At 41.3% G+C, this 20,745-nt stretch overlaps 1 protein-coding gene and 1 pseudogene across 1 annotated transcript; one reads left to right on the top strand and one right to left on the bottom strand.

Annotated features, from left to right (window-relative positions):
- Positions 1-739: 739 nt before the first annotated feature.
- Positions 740-2,384, bottom strand: LOC129072788 (T-complex protein 1 subunit delta-like). The gene is given in 3 exon segments (XM_054576341.1): positions 740-1,141; positions 1,144-2,068; positions 2,070-2,384. Coding segments are annotated over 3 exon segments (1,611 nt in total). The 3' UTR covers positions 740-770.
- On the top strand, positions 2,383-8,451 carry LOC129072701 (calponin-2-like; annotated as a pseudogene).
- The last annotated feature ends 12,294 nt before the right edge of the window (positions 8,452-20,745 follow it).

Here is a 20,745-nt window from a genome sequence, read left to right on the forward strand (position 1 = left end):
ATGAGGTGTATGAAGCACTCATTTATGAAGTCTTAAACTGAGCATCTATGGGTTATACTCATTTCTTGGGCATCCTATATCTTTGCCCAAGAAATAAGAATAAAATTTATAGCTGCTCATTAGGCTAACAAAGATCTACAACCACACTAGCTATGTCTGCCCCACAAATACGCCTGTTGGCCCAGGTCACCCATTGCTGAGCCCCCCTGCTCAAGACCACTTTAGTCTTTAAAACCACACAGTCAGCAAAGAGCACTGATAACACAGAGACAAATAGGACATATGAACATTGCTTAATGCAGGATTTACATAGTGTGCTTGCAAACTCTCCTAAATGTGTTCATCTAAATTATCTCTTGCCCTTTGCTTCTTGTTATACCTTAAATTGATTCCATAAACTCTGTATTTGGTCTTCTTAATTTGACATAAAGTTGTTTAATACATTTTCTTATTTCTCTTTTAATGTCTGCACAATCTGTAGTAATGTCTTCTCACTCCTAACACTGGAATTTTGTGTGTTTTATCTTTCTTCCATTAATCTTTTCAAGAACTATCTTTTTTTAAAGATGTTATTTATTTTTTTAAACCAAATATTTAATATTTTCATTAAACTGCATCAATACAATTTCAAGTAAATGCAAACTGGAAGACCAGGCCCAGGAATTCATAGAGGAAACGATATTTGAAACAAGTAACATCAGTAACCTTCCTTCCCTTCCAGCTACATTATTCCTGGCCATGATGTTGCCAGTCCAGCAGCATTATCCAGATTACCCAGTGTTTACCACATCATCAATTTTAAGGATGCTCCAGACAGTTTCAATTGCTAGAGTCAGTGCACTAACAGAAACCAACAGAGGTTGGACAACCAGTTCCTCCAAAATGTTGGAAATACCACCCTTTCGGACATTAATGCCTGTAGTTTTTCCTCCCTGGGCATTCCAGTTTCTTAACTCTGTTACTGTAGAAATGCGATTCAGCCCAGCATTTTCAGCTAGTGTAGATGGAATAACTTCCATAGCATCTGCAAAAGCACGACCGCAGTAGGATTCCATACCACTCAATGTTCGTGAGTATTCAGTTAACCATAGGGCCAACTCTATTTCTGGAGCACCACCTCCTGCAATAAGAGCTCTCTTCTCACTAAACAGCGAATGACACACAGGGCATCATGAATGGAGTGCTCAGCTTCTTCATTAGCCAATTTGTTAGATCCACAAACAACAATTGTAACTGTTTTTCCAGGGTTTGTGCAGCCTGTAATCTTAAGCAGTTTGCCAGAACCATCTAAATTGACCTCCTCAGCTAAGTCAGCTGATCCTTGCATGTCAGCAGTGAACTGGTCAATATGAGCAACTGGCTTGGTTCCAATTGTCTTACAAATGAAATCAGTATCTTCTCTTTCAATATCCTTAACCACCATAATCTTCATTTTGTTCAGGAAATATAATGCAAGATCACGAAAAACATCTCTGAAAATAGACTTCTGTATGAGAAGGACATTACAACCCGTTTTTTTAATTTGCTTCACCAAGTTTAGAATATAGGCTCTCTCCTCTCGTAGCACTCGGTCCATCTGGACATAGTCAGAAACTACTATCTGATTATCTATATCTGTTTTGGGAGCAGATAAGCAAACTGAATAACCCAAAATCTTCGCCTTTTCAACTCTTGTTATACCAGAATTTACCACCTTTTGCATGAGAACCAGCTCTTCCACCAACTCATAATCATCAATTGTCCCACCAAGTTTCTTAACTATTTTAATATCTCTAAGATCTACACTGGTAGCTGGGTCAATCACTTTCATCACTGCATTTACACTCATTGGAGAAAGCAGACTTGAATATTGAGAGACAACCTTTGAGTTCAATGAAGTGGTTGCACTATTTAACAAAGTTTCTCTGTCACTCAGTTCCACAGGTCGAGACATGTCAGTCAAGATTTCAATACCCTTTTCCAAAGCCTTCTGGAATGACTCGGAAATGATAGTTGGGTGAATCCCTTTCTGAAGAAGCTTGGTACAGGAATCTAAGAGACAGCCAGCAATGATGACCACTGATGTGGTTGCCATCTCCTGCTTCTATATCTTGTGCCTTAGACAACTCCACCAGCATTCTAGCTGCTGGATGCAACGCTTGCATTTATTTCAGAATGGTGGCACCATCATTTGTAATGGGCACATCGCCTTTCCCCTCTTGAATCATTTTATCCATTCCTTTTGGTCCAAGGCTTGCTCTAATAGCATCAGCAACAGCTTTGGCCGCGGAGATGTTGCTGAAGTGGATCTGGGCCGGCTTATCGCGGTCCTTATAGGCGCTTTTGTTGCAGCCACCGGCAGCCCCAGCAGGCACCCTGCTCCAGGGTGCCACGTTCTCGGGCATGGCTAGCAGGGCTGGCTCAGGCTGGGCTCAGGAAGAACCGATGGATGTGGATTCCAGCCAGCTGCAGGGTAAAATATTTTATTTATTTTATTCTTAGAGAAAGGGAGGGAGAAAGAGAGGGAAGGAAACATCAATGAGTGGTTGCCCCTCATGTGCCCCCAACTGGGGACCTGGCCCACCACCCAGGCATGTGTCCTGACTGGGAATCAAACCAGTGACCCTTTGGTTCACAGGCCGGTGCTCAATCCACTGAGCCACACTAGCCAGGGCCGAGAACTATCTTTTTAACTCATTGAATTTTTTATTGTTTGCTAATCATATTTCATTGACTTCTGCTCTTAATTTAGTAATATCCTTTCTCCTTTGTGTTTAATTGCTCTTCTTTCAATAGTTTCTTTAGGTAGAAACTTCTCAAGTGATTGGGGTTTTTTTACTTTCCTTCTTTCCTAATATAAGCATTTAAAATTTAATGCTCTAAATTTCTCTCTAAAAGGGTATTATGATAAGTAAAATAAGTTAGGCAGAGAAAGATAAATACCATAAGATTTCACTTATATGTGTAATCTAAAGGACAAACTAAAGAAGCAAAACAGAAACAGACTCATAGAAAAAGAGAACAAATTACGGTTGCCAGATGGGAAGGGGGTTGGATAGATGGGTGAAAAAGATTAAGGAATTAAGAAGTAAAAACTGGTAGTTACAAAATAGTCACAGGAATGTAAAGTACAGCATAGGGAATTGAGGCGGTGCAGGTCCTGAAGTTCCCTGTTCAGGCGCCAGCTGAGGCGGAAGGCAGACTCTGTCCTGCAGAGGCTGCTCCGGGTCGTCACGGATGAGGAAATAAAATAAGCCGTCCCAGGCATTTCTCTGTCTGCCAGGAGAAGGGGGTGGCGATTCCCTCTAGTGGAGAAGGCCCCGAGCCCCTGTGCTCAATGGCTTTTATTGAACGGGTTATCAGTGAGGACTAGATAGTGGGAATGTACAGGTGATCTCATTACATCAGTATTTAATGTTTACAGAGAATAGATCATGCTTTGAAGAAAACAAAAGGCAGGAACACACCCTTCTACATGGGTCCAAGATGAGAGGAGTAAACATAAAAGCACCAAATACTTTAGGGTCAGGGTCTGTGAATAATGTAAATTTCCTTCCCAGTATGAGCCAGTTATCAGAGCTTTTGAGGGGAAAACAAAGTATGCTTCAAAGAGTGTAATTTACTTCTCAATCTGATTTCCCCCAGGAACCACCTAATCCAGTTTAGGGCTATACCTGCCTCCAGTATTGTTTCAAGCCTGAGGCAGGCAGGGGAGCAGAGCCACCAAGAGATAAGGAGACGTTTTCCAGATAGAATGAGGACTCTGGCCATGACAAAGCTGAGGGGTGAGGGTCTTTTGCCCTTTCTCCTTTTCCTCCAAAGTCTTTCCCCTGATGGCCCCTTGCAGCCATGCCTGTCTTAGGTTGCCCCTGCCATCGAGGGGCCTTACCCTCCATTGACTAACCAGCCATCCTTCGGGGCCAAGCAGGGTGATGTGAGGGAGCCCCTGCCAGGTGGACAGGTTTTGTCTCCTCAGTCGCCTATTTTCCCAAGGCCTCCTTGCTCAGCTCCAGCCTTGGGGCCCTCTTGCCAGCCGGCAAGGCTACAGTTCCTGAAGTCAGATGGGACGGTTCTCAGTAGGGAATATAATCAATAATGTTATAATAACTACGTATGGTATCAGATGGGTACTAGAATTAGGGTGATCATTTTGTAGGTTATATAACCATCTAACCATTATGCTATACATACACCTGAAAATAACATAAAGTAATATTGAATATCAAAAAATACTATAACATTGGGACCATCAAGACCTTCCATATTAGATGAGTTTGTGAAAAAGTAAGACTATTCCACAGTGGTTGACCAATTCTTCTCTCCAATATCCACAACTATCATCTAAAAATCTATCATTAAAAAAATCTTTAAATCCAATTCAAAAATAAAATGTATCATCTGTATTTTTTACTCTATCATTAAAAAATCTTTGAACCATTCCAAAATAAGATGAATAAAATGTAAAAATAAAATTTCCCCTCGAGACTGCTTTTGTTGTATCTCATAAATTTTAATATATTGTGTTTTTATTACTCAGTCAAAATATTTTCTAATCTTCCTTGTTATTTCTTCTTTGATTCATGGATTATTTATAAATATATTATTTACTTTCCAGATATTTGGGAATTTTCAAGATATTTTTAGTTTAATTCCATCATGGTCAAAGAACATGATTTTCTATTATTTTGTAATCCTTTTAAGTCTATTGAGACTTGTTTTCATGGCTAGCATATGTCCTATCTCAGTAAATGTATTGTGTACTTATAAAGAATTTGTGTTCTACTATTTTGGGGTGGAATATTCTGTAATATCTGTTAGGCCAAATTGGTTGATGGTATTATTGAAGCCTTCAAAATCCTTTCTGATTTTCTGTCTACTTGTTTCAGCAATTACTAATAAAGGAGTGTTGAAATTTTAACATTGTGTTTAGGTATAATTGTACATTTGTCTATTTCTCCTTTTCAGTTTTGTCAGTATACTCTATTTTGTTTTCTGCTATAAGGTATATACATATTTAGGAATTCAATGTCTTCTTGATGAACTGAACCTTTTTCTTGCTATAAAATGTCCCTCTATATCCCTGATAATATTTCTTGTACTCAGTTCTATTTATCTAATAGCAATAGAGCCACTTTGGCTTTTTTTATAACTAATGTTTACATAGTATATCTTCCCCTTGTCTTTTATTTTACTTTTAATCGATATATAAAGTAGATTACTTAAAGAAAGTTTATATGGGTCTTATTTTTATCTAGTTGAATGATTTCCATCTTTTAATTAGATTGTTAGGTCAGCACTTTCCAATTGAAATAAAATGTAAGGCACATATGTAATTTTAAACTATATAGTACCTACATTTAAAAATAAAAATAGCCCTGGCTGGCGTGGCTCAGTGGATTGAGCATCGGCCTGCCAACAAAAGGGTCGCTGGTTTGGTTCCCAGTCTGGTCACATTCCTAGGTTGCAGGCCAGGTCTCTGGTGGGGGGCATGTGAGAGGCAACCATACACTGATGTTTCTCTCCCTCTCTTTCTCCCTCCCTTCCCCTCTCTCTGAAAATGAATAAAACCTTTAAAAAATTAAAAAAGTAAAAAATAAACATTATAAATTAATATTAACAATGTGTTTTTACAATATATCAAAAATATTATTTTAAAATTTATTAACAATATAATTTACGTAACTTTTGTATCAAGTTTTCAAAATTCAGTATGCATTTATACTTACAGCACATCTCAATTTAGACACTAAATATTTTTCAGAAATAATTGATTTGTATTTAGAGTTCAAAAATGTACAGTTGAAAAAATAGATTCACATACCAAAGGTGTTCTAAGCATACTTGAAAAATTTCCAACAATTGGAGTATCAGTTTTTAAATTTAAATTAATTAAAAATAAATAAAATTTTAAAATTTAGTCTTCAATTGCTTTAACCATAATTCAGATTCTCAATAGCCACAGGAGTCTAGAAGCTTACTGTATTGGACACCACAGCTTTAGGTCACTGATGTAGTTAGGTTTAAATTTACCATTGTGTTATTAATAGCAATTAGTTATTTTTTCCTTGTATTCTTCTTTCCTGCCTTCTTTTGGCTTCATTGTTTTTATTATTTTATTTATAATATTGACCTATTAATTATACTTTTTTGTTTCCCGTCTTTAATGGTTGCTCTGGGGTTTGCAATATGCATCTCTAACTTGTCCCATTCTACCTGTAACCAACCAATATTACAAATACTTTATGACTAGCATGAGAATGTTACAATGAGATGCTTTAATTCCCATTTTTTGTGTCATTTTTGTCATGTATTTTAATTCTATATGTTATGTATAGTAATTATTTTTCTTTTAAACAATCAATTATCTTTTAAAGACATTTAAAAATTTTTAAAAAATAGCTTTTTCAAATGCACCCACTCAGCCATTTCCAGTATCCCTTATTTATTCCTTTGTGTAGACTCCCATTTCCATCAAGTATCATTGCCCTTCTACCTGAAGAAACTTTAACATTCCCTGCTGTGCACCTCTGCTAGTAACAAATTCTCTTGGCTTTTGTTTGTGAAAGAAGTCTTTTTTTTTTTTTCTTTACTTTTTTTTTTAAGGCTATTTCCACTGGATCCAGGGCAGGTCTAGAGTAGCCTTTACTATTAAAGCTAGTCTAGTCCTATATCTGTTACAATCTTTCTGGGCTCTCTACTAAGAAAAACAAGGTGTCTCTACCATCAGTGAGTGGAACTCTAGCGCTTTTCAGTTCTGTGTGAGCTATAAGAATTGTCCAGCTTATAGCTCCCACCAGTACTTTGCCTGACCTCATATACAGCATGGTATTCAGCAACCAGTTCAAGAGGATCCCTGCGTCGATTTCTGGAGCTCCTCTTTGCCTGGCCTCCTTTTCTCTGTCGCTCTGAAGAGACAGACGTCAGAGTTCAACCTCCCTGAACTCTGATTGCTGCCTCCTCATGTTAATAATGCACCTCTGTCCATGGGATTCTCCTCTCAGCTATGCAATCTAGAAATAGTGTCAACACAGTATTTGGGAAAAACTATGTTGTTTCTCTTTGCTGCAGGATCACAACTCTGTGCTGGCTATTATTTAATGCTTAAAACATTTTTTAAAAATATAGTTTGTCTGATTTTATTATTGTTTATTCCAGGAGGGCATGTCTAGTCCCAGTTACTTCATTATAGCTGGGAGTATGTCTATTATTCTTTTTCTACAGATGAAAATTTTCCTTTAACTTCTATGGCCTTATTAAAGATCACCCCTGCCCTTAGATGTGCTTTGAGAAGCAGTCTGTATTCTGGGTATCCAGGCAGTAGTCCCAGAACTAGGGTAAAGTGACGCATCTAAAACACAAAATTAAGGGAGGTGCTAACTCTCACATTTATAAAAATGCTGCCCCTGTTCTTGTGTAACACAGAGAGTACGTGCCTTCTTAAATTTTGTGTCCTATCGCTTCACATCCCTACACTAGAGCCAACTGTGCCCTGCAAGTTCTTGCTAAGTATGCCAAAAATGCAATGCGCTGAATTTTCTCCACTTGAATCAGTTTTCAAGGTGTGTTTACAGTAAGCAACCTTGAGAAATAAAATAATTTCATTTCTGGACAAAGTGCAAACCTATATTCTCTTGTTATAAAAGCAGCAAATCCCAGTGCATCCCTGGCCATTGTACCTGCCCGGCCGCCCAAACAGCATATGCCACAGCCCCCGACGATGTCGCCACCTTGGCTTCGGCAGCCGAGGACAAGAACAGGGTCCAGTCCAAATATGACCTCGAGAAGGAGGCAAACTCTGCAGCAGGATCAAGGAACACATGGACATGTCTATCGGTCCCAACCTCCAGGAGGGTCAGAAGGCCAGAGTTATCCTGCGCACTCTCATGAATGAGCTGTAGCCGGACTCAGTCCCCAAGATCTACAACTACATGGAGATAGAAAACCTCTCCAACTTCATCAAGGCCATGCACAACTACAGCGTAAAATCTGAGGACCTGTCTGGGGAGCGGGGCCTGTATGAGAACAAGAACGTGGGGCAAGTGCAGATGTCTCTTCTGGCTTTGAAAAGGAAGGCCAAGACATGGGGCGGTAGTTTGGCATAAACAACAGCATCCAGTACTTGGAGAAGGAGGAGGGGAACTTCAATGACACCATCATGAAGGCAGGCCAGTGCTCCAGATGGACACCAATCAGTGTGCCAGGCATCAGGCATGATGGCTCTTGTCCCTGGTCGGTACATCTATGACACCAAGCTGCAGACCCACAAGTGTGGCAACTCTTCTATCTCTTGCTAGATGGGCCACACACAGGGCACAAACCAGAGTGGCCAGGTCTTTGCCCTGAACAGGCAGATATATGACCCCAAGTACTGCCCACAAGGCCCAATGGCCAGGATTGGCTGAGGACTGCCCAAGCCCAGAAAAGGCCCAAGAGTACCCCCGCCCCCACTATCGGGAGGAAGCAGGCTACTGAGCCCCTCTTGCAGGGGAGTTTTTTGTCTCCTCTGAACTTTCCTTAAGTTTTCACAATCCGGTTTCTTGCCCCCTGACAAATATTCAGGCAAGAGGAGGTCCTAGAATTTATCCTTCATGATCTGGCAAAAATGGGGGTTTAGGCAGAGAAACAGTTTTGTGTCCAGTACAATTTATATATTGGGAGAGAATACACACACACATATATAATATATGTATATAAAATGTTGATACATGAGAGAAAAATAAGTCCAAAATAGTATGCCAAGCAAAGAGAACCAAGTGATCGAAAAGAGCCAAAGAGGGCACTAGGAAGCAAGGAATGGTGGATTGCAGCAAGCCCATGCTGATGCCCAAATTCACTGTGGAGACCAGGAGCCAACCCTTCTGTGTCCTCCGACCATGTATTTGAGTTAAGTGGGCCCAGGTTAGTTAAAGGAAGAGAACGATGGGAGCACTGTTACCTACCCCAGGGACCAAACAAAGTTTGGACCAAAACTAAGTAAACATGAGAGTGGCCACCTTTTCCCTGACAGAAATATAAGCTCTGAGTGTATTTCGCTTGATTAAGAAAATGAATTCAATCAGTTGTTGGACACCTGAACAAACAGAATGTGCCAGGTTTTCTTCACCTTCCTTCTAGTGTCACAGTTGGGGGAAGGAAGGTAAGAAAGACTAACAATAATTTGTACTTACAATGGGTGGAGAACAGGAAGCTCGGATGCAACTGCCTCACCCCTGTCAGGGCTCGAAGCTGGAGATCAGGGACACCTGAGAGCATGAAGATTTCAACTGTTACTACCAGGAACCCTTCAGAGTAAATGGTGCTTATAGGTAGTTTCATAAAGCAGGTGGTAGCAGAATTCTTATAGCTGGAGTGAGGACTTGAGGTCTGGAAGGCAACCTGTTCAGGCCTCTCCTGCCTCTTGCAGTTGGTAGGGTTGGGGGCAGGGAGCAGGCAGGGAGAGAGAACTAGGGGGGAAAATGAGGAGGTGTGGTTCATAAAAAGAAACCACAATACTGCAGAGCACTGGGGATTTGATATTCTTTCAGGGTTTTATATGTGAAAACAATGGTGAACAAGAATGATCAGGAACAAATAATATCTGGCTGCCAGGATCCTCGTTAACCATGGTGATTATCTCCCAGCCAAAGTCAACAGGCAGCAGACCGATAAGAGACACATCAGTCCTCCTGTTCACAATTCATTTAGAGCTTTTTTTTTTTTCATGTGGGAGACAATTTATTCAGACTTTCAGGTCTCCAGTCAGCAGGGGGGCATTTGTCCCTTATCCTTCACCCCCTTATGATCTTCAATACCAGAGAGAAAAAGCTGCCAAACCAGCTGGTCAGATAGGCCTGACTTCATGCAGAAACTTCTTCCCAAAGCTCTGGAAACCGAAGCCTGTGTAACTGCATCTGCCTGTGGACAAGCATCATCAGAGGCCCCTCTGCCACCACACCCCAGCTGTGGGCAGCTGCTTCCCAGCTACAGAGGGTACCAACTATCAGACTGAAAAAAGGGAAAGAAACTGTTGCCATGTATCTTCTGTCAAAAATTCAGCCTCCACTTGTCCTGAACAGCACAGCCAGACACAAAAAGGCCACCAGTCGAAGAATAAGAGAACGTGAGGGAGAGCCAAGGTGCCTGTATCCCACTTGCAGGGAAAAAGATAGAAACATAACAGAATCTTTTCTCACTATCTTCCTGTCCTTGAACTTTATAGGAAGGTAGAGTCTTCCGATGTGTGTCTCTCTGAGAATTAAAAGATCTGGCTAAGTGTCTCCATTCCACCCCACAATGGTATGCCTTCCTGAAACTTCCTTGATTCTTCTAAAACCTGGTTGCTTTACCGGTAGAAGGAGGACAATATGAACACCTGCTTCTAGGTCTTTGTGAAGGTCAACCTAGAAACCATATGGGAAAATATATTTACCAATGATACCTCAGAAAAGGGTTTGAGCTCCAAGATATATAAAAAACTCACACAACTCGACACCAAGAAGACAAACAATCCAATTAAAAAATGGGCAAAAGACCTGAACAGGCACTTCTTCAAGGAGGAGATACAGAGGGCACAGAGACATATTAAAGGATGCTCAGCATCACTAGCCATCAGAGAGGTGCAAGTTAAAACCACAATGAAATACCACTTCACACTGGTCAGGATGACCATCATAAACAAATCAACAAAGAAAAAGTGCTGGCAAGATTGTGGAGCAAAGGGAACCCTAGTCCACTGTTGGGGGGAATAAAGACTGGTGCAGTCACTGTGGAAAACAGTATGGAATTTCCCCAGAAAACTAAAAATGGAACTGCCTTTTGGCCCAGCAGTTCCACTGCTGGGATTATACCCTAAGAATCCTGAAACACCAATTCAAAAGAATCTACACATCCCTATGCTCTTAGCAGCACTATTTACAATAACCAAGTGCTAAAAACAGCATAAGTGCCCACCAGTAAATGAGTGGATCAAAAAACTATGGTACATTTACACAATGGAATACCACACAGCAGAAAGAAAGAAGGAGCTCCTACCCTTCACAACAGCATGGATGGAACTGGAGAGCATTATGTTACATGAAATAAGCCAGGCAGTGAAAGACAAATACCGTATGATCTCACCGATAAGTGGAACCTAATCAACAAAACAAACGAGCAAGCAAAATAGGACCAGAGACATGGAAATAAAGAACAAACTGACAGTGACCAGAGGGCAGGGGTGAGAGGAATAATGGGGGAAAGAAGGGGAAGGGTCATCAAGGAACATGTATAAAGGACCCACCAACAAAGACAACAGGGGGTGGGGAGGATTGAATGTGCGAGGTCTGGGTGGGTAGGATGGAGGAGAGTAATGGGGAAAAAATGAGGACAACTGTAACCGAACAACAATAAAAAAAATTTTTAAAGAAAAAAGGAATATAATGTGCTTTATGAACAATAAAGCACTATATAAGTGACTATTAAGAGTAAAGTCTTTCTGAAGACGACCAGGTTCTGAGGTTCTGAGTGTGTTTATCATTTTTCTATCCCTTTGTTTCTGTTCCATCCAGTGTATGACCATGTTCACCCAGTGTGATGGAAGGAATCAGAGATTCAGCACTGCCTGGGTCAACAGTGTATTTGGATCACCACAGAAGGTTGCAAGGCATAACACGAGGCCTCGCAGCTCCCTAGGCTTGGGGTCCAGTGCTACCTGCCTCTTACCAGCTATGTGATCTGTGACACAATATTTATCTCAAAGTTTCTGTGTCCTAAATTTCTGTATGACATAGGGCTAATGGCACATACCTTTGAGGTAGCTTAAGTGTCTCACTGTCTAAAGGGCCCACCTTGTCATAGCCTTAGGTCTTTACCTAAGATAAGTATAATCTTGCTTTCCCATGTATCTAAACAAAACATCTAGAAATTAGTACACCTGTAACAAGACTGAGGATTTAACAAACTATCATTCTATTTTTTTTTAATTGCTCCAATCTTCCTCAATATCTGCAGGACCAAGAGAACTTATATGTTCCAATTAAATATCTCTTTCTCTTCGGGATTAACAGTCTCTTTTGAGTAAATTCTCAGGCTTTTCGCTGTCTCCCCTTCCTCTGACCCACCCCAGGTATGGCACGTGGGTCTGTGAGAAGGGGGTTACACAGGCCTGTGGCAGCTGGGGAGGAAGAGGCCCTCATATCTCTTCGTTAAGTTCCTTATGCTTCCACCTCATATCTGGTCCCTAGACTGGTACACATGGAGGTATTGCTGACCCATAAGATCTGTGGGGATATCACACCAGTATCTACTGCCCTTAAAGTTCACACTGTTGGTTATTTCTTTGTCGCTGCAAAATTCTTATTCATATCTGGCTTTCTCTTTCTCTTTATATCAACCCTAACTCTCTGCTACTGCACCAATATTCTCAGCACATTTGAGCCCCATCACCAAGCCCAGCAGAAACTTCTGAATTCCCTGTGAGCTCTTCACAGGTCAGGAGAACCAGCAGTGCTCTTACATTATCTGTCTAGGCTACTTCCCAGCCACTGCTACACGGTACAGCTCCTGACTCTTGTGTAGACTCTTGCTAACCCAAATGCTCAACTTCTTCCAGAATCTTGAAGCATCCCTAGGCCCTGGACCCAGGTCACTGCTTCCAATGCTTTCAAGTTCCCTCATAACTATCTAAAGATGTCTATGGTACACACACATATGCATGCATGCATTTCCATACTACCTCTCACACCCACAACTGAAGATTATACCCTAAAAAGGTGAGAAATAAGGACCCCTATGTCTATCTTAACTCAGTTCTGCCATGGGATTTCTTCAGTCTCATGAGTAAGACCTTTACCTATAGATCCTGATTGTTCCCTGCACTGTGATCCTATTGCAATTTTTAGAAATTACATGTTATAAGTTATTAATGAGTTGCAAAATTAATTTGGAGAGTCAAGACCAGTGTTTTTGTACATGAAATAAAAATAAAGTTGAACCCAACAGAAAATACTAGGGGGCATCCTCTGAAGTAAAGGCAATAATTTTTGATGACTGAATTTTGAATAATTTCTGAAACTGTGGTTCTAGTTTTACACAAATATGTGCATGTGTGTGTGTGAGTGTGAATGTGTGTTCGGTGAGGAAAAAAATGTATTTCTTACCATGGACTGTGGTCCAAAAGCCTGAAAGCCAATGGATGAAATTAAATGTTCATGTTGAGAAACCTACATTTTTCTTTTGATATGTAAAGGTAGTTTAAGACCTTTAAAAATCAATATCTTCCCTCCAACATGCCTGTCAAAACTATCGTCTTCCGAATGATTCATTAAAGAATCAGATCTGCAACAAACAACAGGTGCTGGCGAGGCTGTGGAGAAAAGGGAACCCTAGTCCACTTGGCTGGTGGGAATGCAGACTGGTGCAGCCACTGTGGAAAGCAGTGTGGAATTTCCTCAAAAAGCTGAAAATGGAACGGCCTTATGATCCAGTGATTCCCCTACTGGGACTATACCCTAAGAACACCAAAACGCCAATACAAAAGAACCTATGCACCCCAATGTTCATAGCAGCACAATTTACAATAGCCAAGTGTTGGAAGCAACCTAAATGCCCATCAATAGATGATTGGATCAAAAAGTTATGGTACATATACATAAAGGAATACTACGCAGCAGAAAGAAAAAAAAGAACTACTAAACTTCGCGACAGCATGGATGAAACTGGAGAGCATTATGCTAAGTGAAATAAGCCAGGGGGCGAAAGACAAATACCATATGATCTCACCTATAAGCGGAACCTAACCAACAATACAAAGATGCAAGGAAAATAAGACCAGCAACACTGAAAGGAAAAGGAATCAACAGAGACAAGAGGGAAGGAGGAAGGTGGGGCGGGGACAAGGAAGGGAAGAGGAAAGTCAAGGAACAATAGCAAGGACTCATGGACAAAACCAAAGGGGAAGAGCTGAGGGAGGGAGGGTGGGAGGGGGCAAGGGAAAGTGGTGGGGGGTTGGCAGAGACAAATGTATTTGAAAAAATAAATTAAAATAAAATTTAAAAAAAAAAAGAATCAGATCTGAAACTGAAAGCTGAGTGATGGACACTTCACTCTAGTGACAGATGCCCTTCCAATGAAAGAGAATGACATTGTATCATTAAGAATTTACAAGGCAACAAGACTTATAGTAAAATTCACCACACTTGCCTCAAAATTATTATCTCCAGGAATCTTTTAGAAACACATGTAAACCACTAGCAGACCTGGCCCAAGGAACACACCAACATTTAATGACTTGCTACTCCCTAGTGTTTAGCCAGATGTCTTAGAATCAAAGGTTTTGGGGCTGACTTATGTTTATGACAAAGGGTCTGTTTTAATCCACTGTTTATCTTTGGCCAAGGTGAGTTATTCATTATTCTGAGAGCCAAATTTAGGGGTGGGTCAGCGAGGCCACTTCCCATGACTTCAATTTATCACGGGTGCTACCACAGATGATTTCAAACAAGTGAGAACAGCCCAGTTTCACCAGAAAAATCCACCAAGAGATACAGGGAGAAGTCTCAGAGGATCTTGGGCTGTATAAATGAGAAGATTGCCTTGGAATCTGAGATGATCCAAACAAGACCACCTGTCAGGAATCTGTGCTCTGATGGGACCTTGATCTGTCCCTTCTCCCCTTCCCAACACCACAGCCTCACACCACCATCTGCCTTGCGGCCATCAGGGTTAATCTCACATACCCTTTATTCCTGTGTTAGTCACACACGTTTCGATCAGGGCACCCTCACCCTCTGGGCTCTTATCCCCTCCTTGTCTCTCCATATTCACTTTTCTGACGCCATTGACCTCAGATGTCTGAGGAAACCCTTCCACTATATCCCGCTGGAAGTCAGAGCCAGTCATTAGCAAACCCCATATATCCTCAGTCTTCTACTTGACTTTTGTCTTCTCATTCTAACAGAAATCTGACCCTCCTGGAAGGAGACTGCTTCCCTAGCAGTCTACGAAGTGGCTGCTGTTTTATCTCCAAAGTCCTTGTACCACAGAGCCCAGGTGGGGTAAATGTTCTCTTGCCCATCAAGGTGACTCTTAACCATTCTTACCCCTTCTTTCCTAAAACTCCCAGCTTTAGGGAATATTGCCAAATTATACTACCCACTGCCCTCTCTTTATTGCTGTCATCTAATGACCTTTAAGTCATACCCGCTCATTTTTGGAGATCGTATCTCACTTTGACTCTCAATTATAATTCAAAACTTCACTGAGACATAATTTCAATAATCATATCGCTGTTCCCTCCATATCCTGGTTTCTGTGTACTTAGACCTCTCATCTTCTTCAGTGACATTGTCCTACATGCTAACCTGGCTACTTATTCTCACAGTCATAGCTACACCTTATTACCACCAATAATTGCAGTTGTTACCTTATCTCAGTTCTAAGCATGCCACTTTCTGAATACTGCCGCCTCTTATCTTTCCGGGTTTAGATTCACAACTCCAGCAGGTCTTTGACCTTATAGAGACCTACAGCCTATTGATTCTACTTTTTTTCACTATTGCCCACTTTAGGCCTTTGCTGTGGTTCCACTGCCCTCTTTAACAAATAGGAGTCTACAACCATCATTATAATTTCTCCCTTACATGCATTTTCAACTGTCTTTTCCCTTCCTTGCTTCACTCTACTCTTCTTTAAAAATCTCCAAACTCAGATTTCGCTCTTCACTTCTCCCACCCTGGACCTGAGCAGCTGAACCTGACTGGACGTAAACACCCAACCAAGCTGACTGTCCTGATTTTAAGTTTATTATTCCTAACTTGGAGCAGATGCTTAGAACCACTCGGGAATCATCTCTGTGATTTATTCACTCTCCCACTTTCTTAGAGAACTTTTTCATTCATTTCACTCTCTTCAAAATTTTATCCTCTCACCTTGACTGGTGCAGCTCAGTGGATTGAGAGTCATCCTGAGAACGGAAAAGTCACTGGTTCAATTCTAAATCAGAGCACATGCCTGGGTTGCAGGCCAGGTCCCCAGGTGTAGGTATGTGAGAGGCAACCAATTGATGTTGTTTTCTTTCTCTTGCTCAATCCTTTTCCCTCTCTCTAAAAATGAATAAATAAAATCTTTAAAAAACAAAAACAAAAACCAAACCTTTATTCTCTCTTCCATCATTCCTTCCTCTTTCACTGAGGCCAGACAAACAGTCCCAGAGAACTCCCAGAGGCGGCCTCACCACATTTACCTTCATTCATGCATCAGTGGCCACATCCTCTGCTTTCTCTCTAGTTACCGTGAATGGATGGTCTACTCCTGCCTAGGCCCACTTCTCCATCCAGCGATTTTCAACATTTTTTATCTAATGGCACACAGAAACTAATTACTAAGATTCTGTGGTGCACCAGAAAATGTATTTTTTTTTTTTTTTGCTGATCTGACAAAAATAGCTATTATAATAATAGGTATAATTTTTATTCATTCACACCAGAGAGCTATTGTGTTGGCTATTGTCATTTTTTAATTTTACACTCTAAGGGAAAATAGGTCAGTGCCTCTGACTAAATAGTCAGGTATTGCATGTTTTTAAATTTCTTGCAGCACACCAGTGTGCTGCGGCAACCAGTTGAAAAATCACAGGTCTCATCCAAATGGATTCCTTCTCCTCTCTGTTAATCAAGAGCCTCACTCAGAAATTCTCTTCTCCCTCTTTTATACTATTGATTACTATATCTCTATAAAGTCATCCCCATGTGTGTAAAACACCTGGAATTCTTTCACATATTAGAAAGGAAATCTTGAGATTCCACATCCCCTTCCAACTAACAACCTATTTTTCTGCTCCTCTTTGTAGAAAAATTCTTGAAAAGATTTGTCTATGTTCATTTTCTCTAATTCCTGTCTTTCTGTTTTCTAGGGAATCCACCTCAAGCAGGCATTCACCACTGCCAACCCATTGATAATGCTCTTATACAAGTCTTTAGTAATCCAATGATTACCTAATTCAATGATTAATTTTTAGTCATTGTTTAATTTGCCATTCAGGAATATTTGATATGTTCCCTGTTCCCCTTTCTTTACATATCTTGTTTACTTGGAATCCAGGAAATTACAATCCTCTTAACCTCACTGACAGCTACTTCTGAGTCTCATTTTCTGATTCCTCCTTTTCTTTTTAACCCTTAAACATGGAAACACCTGAGGATCTAGTCCTTAGGTCTGTCTTTTCTTCGGGTATAACAGCACCCCTTTATCCATGGTTTCAGTTCCCACAGTTTTTGTTACCCATGTCCAATCACAGTCCAAAAACATTAAATGGAAAATCCAGAAATAAACAATTTACAAGCTTTAAATTGTGCTCCACTTTCAGTAGTGGGATGAAATTTTGCACCGACCTGCCCTGACCCACCCAGGACATGAATTAGTCCCTTGTCCAGCATATCCACATTGTATATGCTACCTGCCATGTGTCACTTAATATCTGTTTTGGTTATCGGATCAACTGTCACAATATAGCAGTGCTTCTGTACAAGTAACCCTTATCTTCCTTAATAATGCTCATATAACTTTTATTACAGTATATTGTTATAATTGTTCTATTTATTAGTTATTGTTATTAATCTCTAACTGTGCGTAATTTATAAATTAAACTTTGTCATGGGTATGCTTGCTAAGAAAAACATAATATATAATAGGTTCAGTACTGTCTGCGGTTTCAGGCACCCACTGGGGGCCTTGAATGTGTTCCTCCAAGAATAAGGTGAGGGGACTACCGACTCACCTCCTTCTGATCTCATCCAGTCTGATGATTTTGAATGCAATCACCAAGCCTTCAATAGGCATCTCTGCCTGAGCATATCTGAAGTGAAACTCCTGAATTTCGCTTAAAACATCTTCAACTACTATTTTTTTCTGTCTCAGTTAATGAAAACTCCAAACTTTGAGCTTCTCAGGTCAAAAACTTTGGAGTCAACGCTGATTCCTTCTCTAATATTAGACTTCAAATCCCCCAGCAAATTCTCCCGGCTGCATTTTCCGAATACCTAAAATTCAGCCTCTTCATACCCACATCATCACCTCCTTGGTCCAAGACACCAAACTTAGTTTATTGCGATAAACTTACTAACCAGTATCTCTATTTTCTCCCTTGAACATTAAATTTATCTTCCAAACTTTTTAGAATGTGTTAGTGTATAAACCAGTCTCTATATTCTCTGAATTCTCTATGTACCATTTTAACAACACATCATACTGAGTCCTAATGACCTAGCTTAACAATTCTTATTACCTACGCTGTTAATCCCTTGAAGATATGGGTTGTGGGTAGTTTTTCCTTTTTCATTTCAATATTCCCGGCTTCTAGCACTATGCCTGGTACTTGGAAGGAAATCAATAAAAAGTCACTGAATTTTAATTGCATGAGACCACAGTTGATCCTCCTAAATACCCAATTTTCCTTGAAGAAAAGTCCCAGGTACATTCCCAGCTGGACTGTAAGCTCCATGAGGGAAGAGATTGCACCTGCCTCATTCACACTTCTGTCTTCAGGACCCAACACAACGCCTATTACACAGTGAGTGCCAGGTAAATGGCTATTGAATGAAGAAGTTAGTAATGACTGATGAAATAAAGGTCCCACAGCTCAGGCCCAACAAGCCACTGTCATCTCCAGAACACCGCCCTGCACTTTTCTGAGGGAAGGCTTAGCGCTATTAACTTCTTTTAGCAGTGCTTGGTTGGCAGACAGAAACTCCTGGCCTCATTTCCCGGGCCCAGCTGGCGGGGGCCCCGCGCTCCATGGCTGGCCCTGGGTTGAGGCAGAAAGAGCAGGGCAACTGCAGACGGCTGTTTCAGTGAAGTGAGCAGCACTCGCTTCTGCAGAGAAAATATCTTCTTTATTCATCTTCACCTCAGCTCAGCAGAGCTGCCCACCCGCCAGTTGGCCCTCAGTCTCAGGAAGCCCGGAGCCAGAGCCCACTCCCTCCCCCTGGTGTGTGGTCCGAGTTGCAGTTCTGCCTGGCAGACGGTGTGGAGGGCCCCGGGTCAGCGGGGTCATCAGAATGCTAGGAGGAAAGCTGATTGATGAGCAAGTGTCAGAAGGACTGAATGGAGCCTCCATTAATGACTTCTGCCCTGTTTCAAAGAAAGGTTCCCTTACACCCTGCTCTCTCTTTTCTCTGAAAATAAAAAAAAAAAAAATTGGGGTGGGGCGAGGAACTGAGGAAGAGAAGGTGGGAAAAACACCCCTATAATCCAAAGTTTTCTAAACAACATAAAGGAGACTTCAAAGACAGACATGGTCAGATTTTATGTGTGAGACTGGTTCAGTGATTCTCTCCTCTCTTTGTTTCCACGGACAGCTAGGCTCCAATCCAAAGCTAAAAAATAAAGGCCACATTGTTCTGGGGGGAGCTAGCTTTTGCAGGAAATTCCCTCCTCGGCATGGGGACAAATTAACTGCCTCAGCCCTGGGTGCTCCGGGAGCACTCACCCCAGAGCTGGCTCAGCAGGCCCGCCTCCCACCCTGGTCTGCTCTCTCTTGCCTGGAAACAAGCACATCCGCCTAGCCCACCCAACAGGCTTGGAAAATGGACAGGCGTGGAGAAAGATCCCAAGTTGGCACAAAAAGTGTGTCAACAATGGTCTGATCAGGGTTTGTGTGCACCAAAAAGGCAGCATCAGGTCACAGAAGATTCCTCAACACAGGTGGCTAAACTGGGGTTCACACTCAATAATGTTAGTTGTAATTCAGCCCTCAGTATCTGTCATGTGCCTGGTTATGGGGCTGGATGATGCAACAGAAGATAGTGAGGAAAGATTCAAATCACAGCTGAGCAAGTCACTTAAACTCTGCTCTTGGAACCCTCTCCTATGGTCAAGGAGCATGTAAAAGGACCCAAGGACAAAGACAACATGCGGGAGGATTGGATGGGGGTGGTGAGCAGGGCAGGGGAGAACAACGGGGGGAAATGGGGACAACTGTAATTGAACAATAAAAATTTAAAAATAAATAAATGATTACAGAAAAAGAAAACTCTCTCCTCTGAAGTGGATTTATGATATCTATACAGAGATTGCTGAGGAAGCTATAAAACGAGATAAAATGAGACCACTTGACACATAAAAGTTAATCAATAATAGTTTAAAAGGGTGTGGTGACTTAGTCTCTTCCTGGAGGCCTTTCTGCCTAGTGAGAACAATGAACTTGAAAAACAAGTAATTACATTGTCTTTTTTTTAATTATATTTTGAAGATTATGCTATTGCAGTTGTCTGGATTTTTCCTCCTTTGCTCCTTCCACCCAACACCCCCCATTCCCTCAGGCAATCTCCCCAACCTTGTTCATGTCCACAGGTCATGCATGTTAAGTTCTTTGGCTACTTTCTTTCCTATGTTGTATTTTACATCCCCATGGCTCTTCTGTAACTACCTATTTGTACTTAATCCTGTCATCTCTCACCCATTCTCCTATACCCCCCTTACCTCTTTTTCTTTAACCTTTAGCATTTTACTTATGATGGGCCTTGAGCTGGGCCTGTTCGTGCCCATCTAGTTTGGGATTCTGTGTTTCCTGGACTTGCTGTCTATTTCCTTCACCAAATTAGGGAAGTTTTTATTGTCTCAATAAATTCTAGCTGGTATAACAAATTAGCATAGACTGCGTGTCTCATAGACAACACAAATTTCCTTCTCACAGTTGTGGAGGCTGGAAGTCCAAGGCCAGCATGGTCAGAACCCAGCAAGGCCCTCCTCCAGGGAAGAGACGGCTGCGCCTCCCTGTGTCCTCATCCAGGAGGGCTCCACACTCTTGACCTA

The sequence above is a fragment of the Pteronotus mesoamericanus genome, unplaced genomic scaffold, assembly GCF_021234165.1.
Source record: "Pteronotus mesoamericanus isolate MK-2021 breed Mesoamerican mustached bat unplaced genomic scaffold, CSHL_Meso_final contig_33, whole genome shotgun sequence".
In the NCBI taxonomy this organism is placed as follows: Eukaryota; Metazoa; Chordata; class Mammalia; order Chiroptera; family Mormoopidae; genus Pteronotus; species Pteronotus mesoamericanus.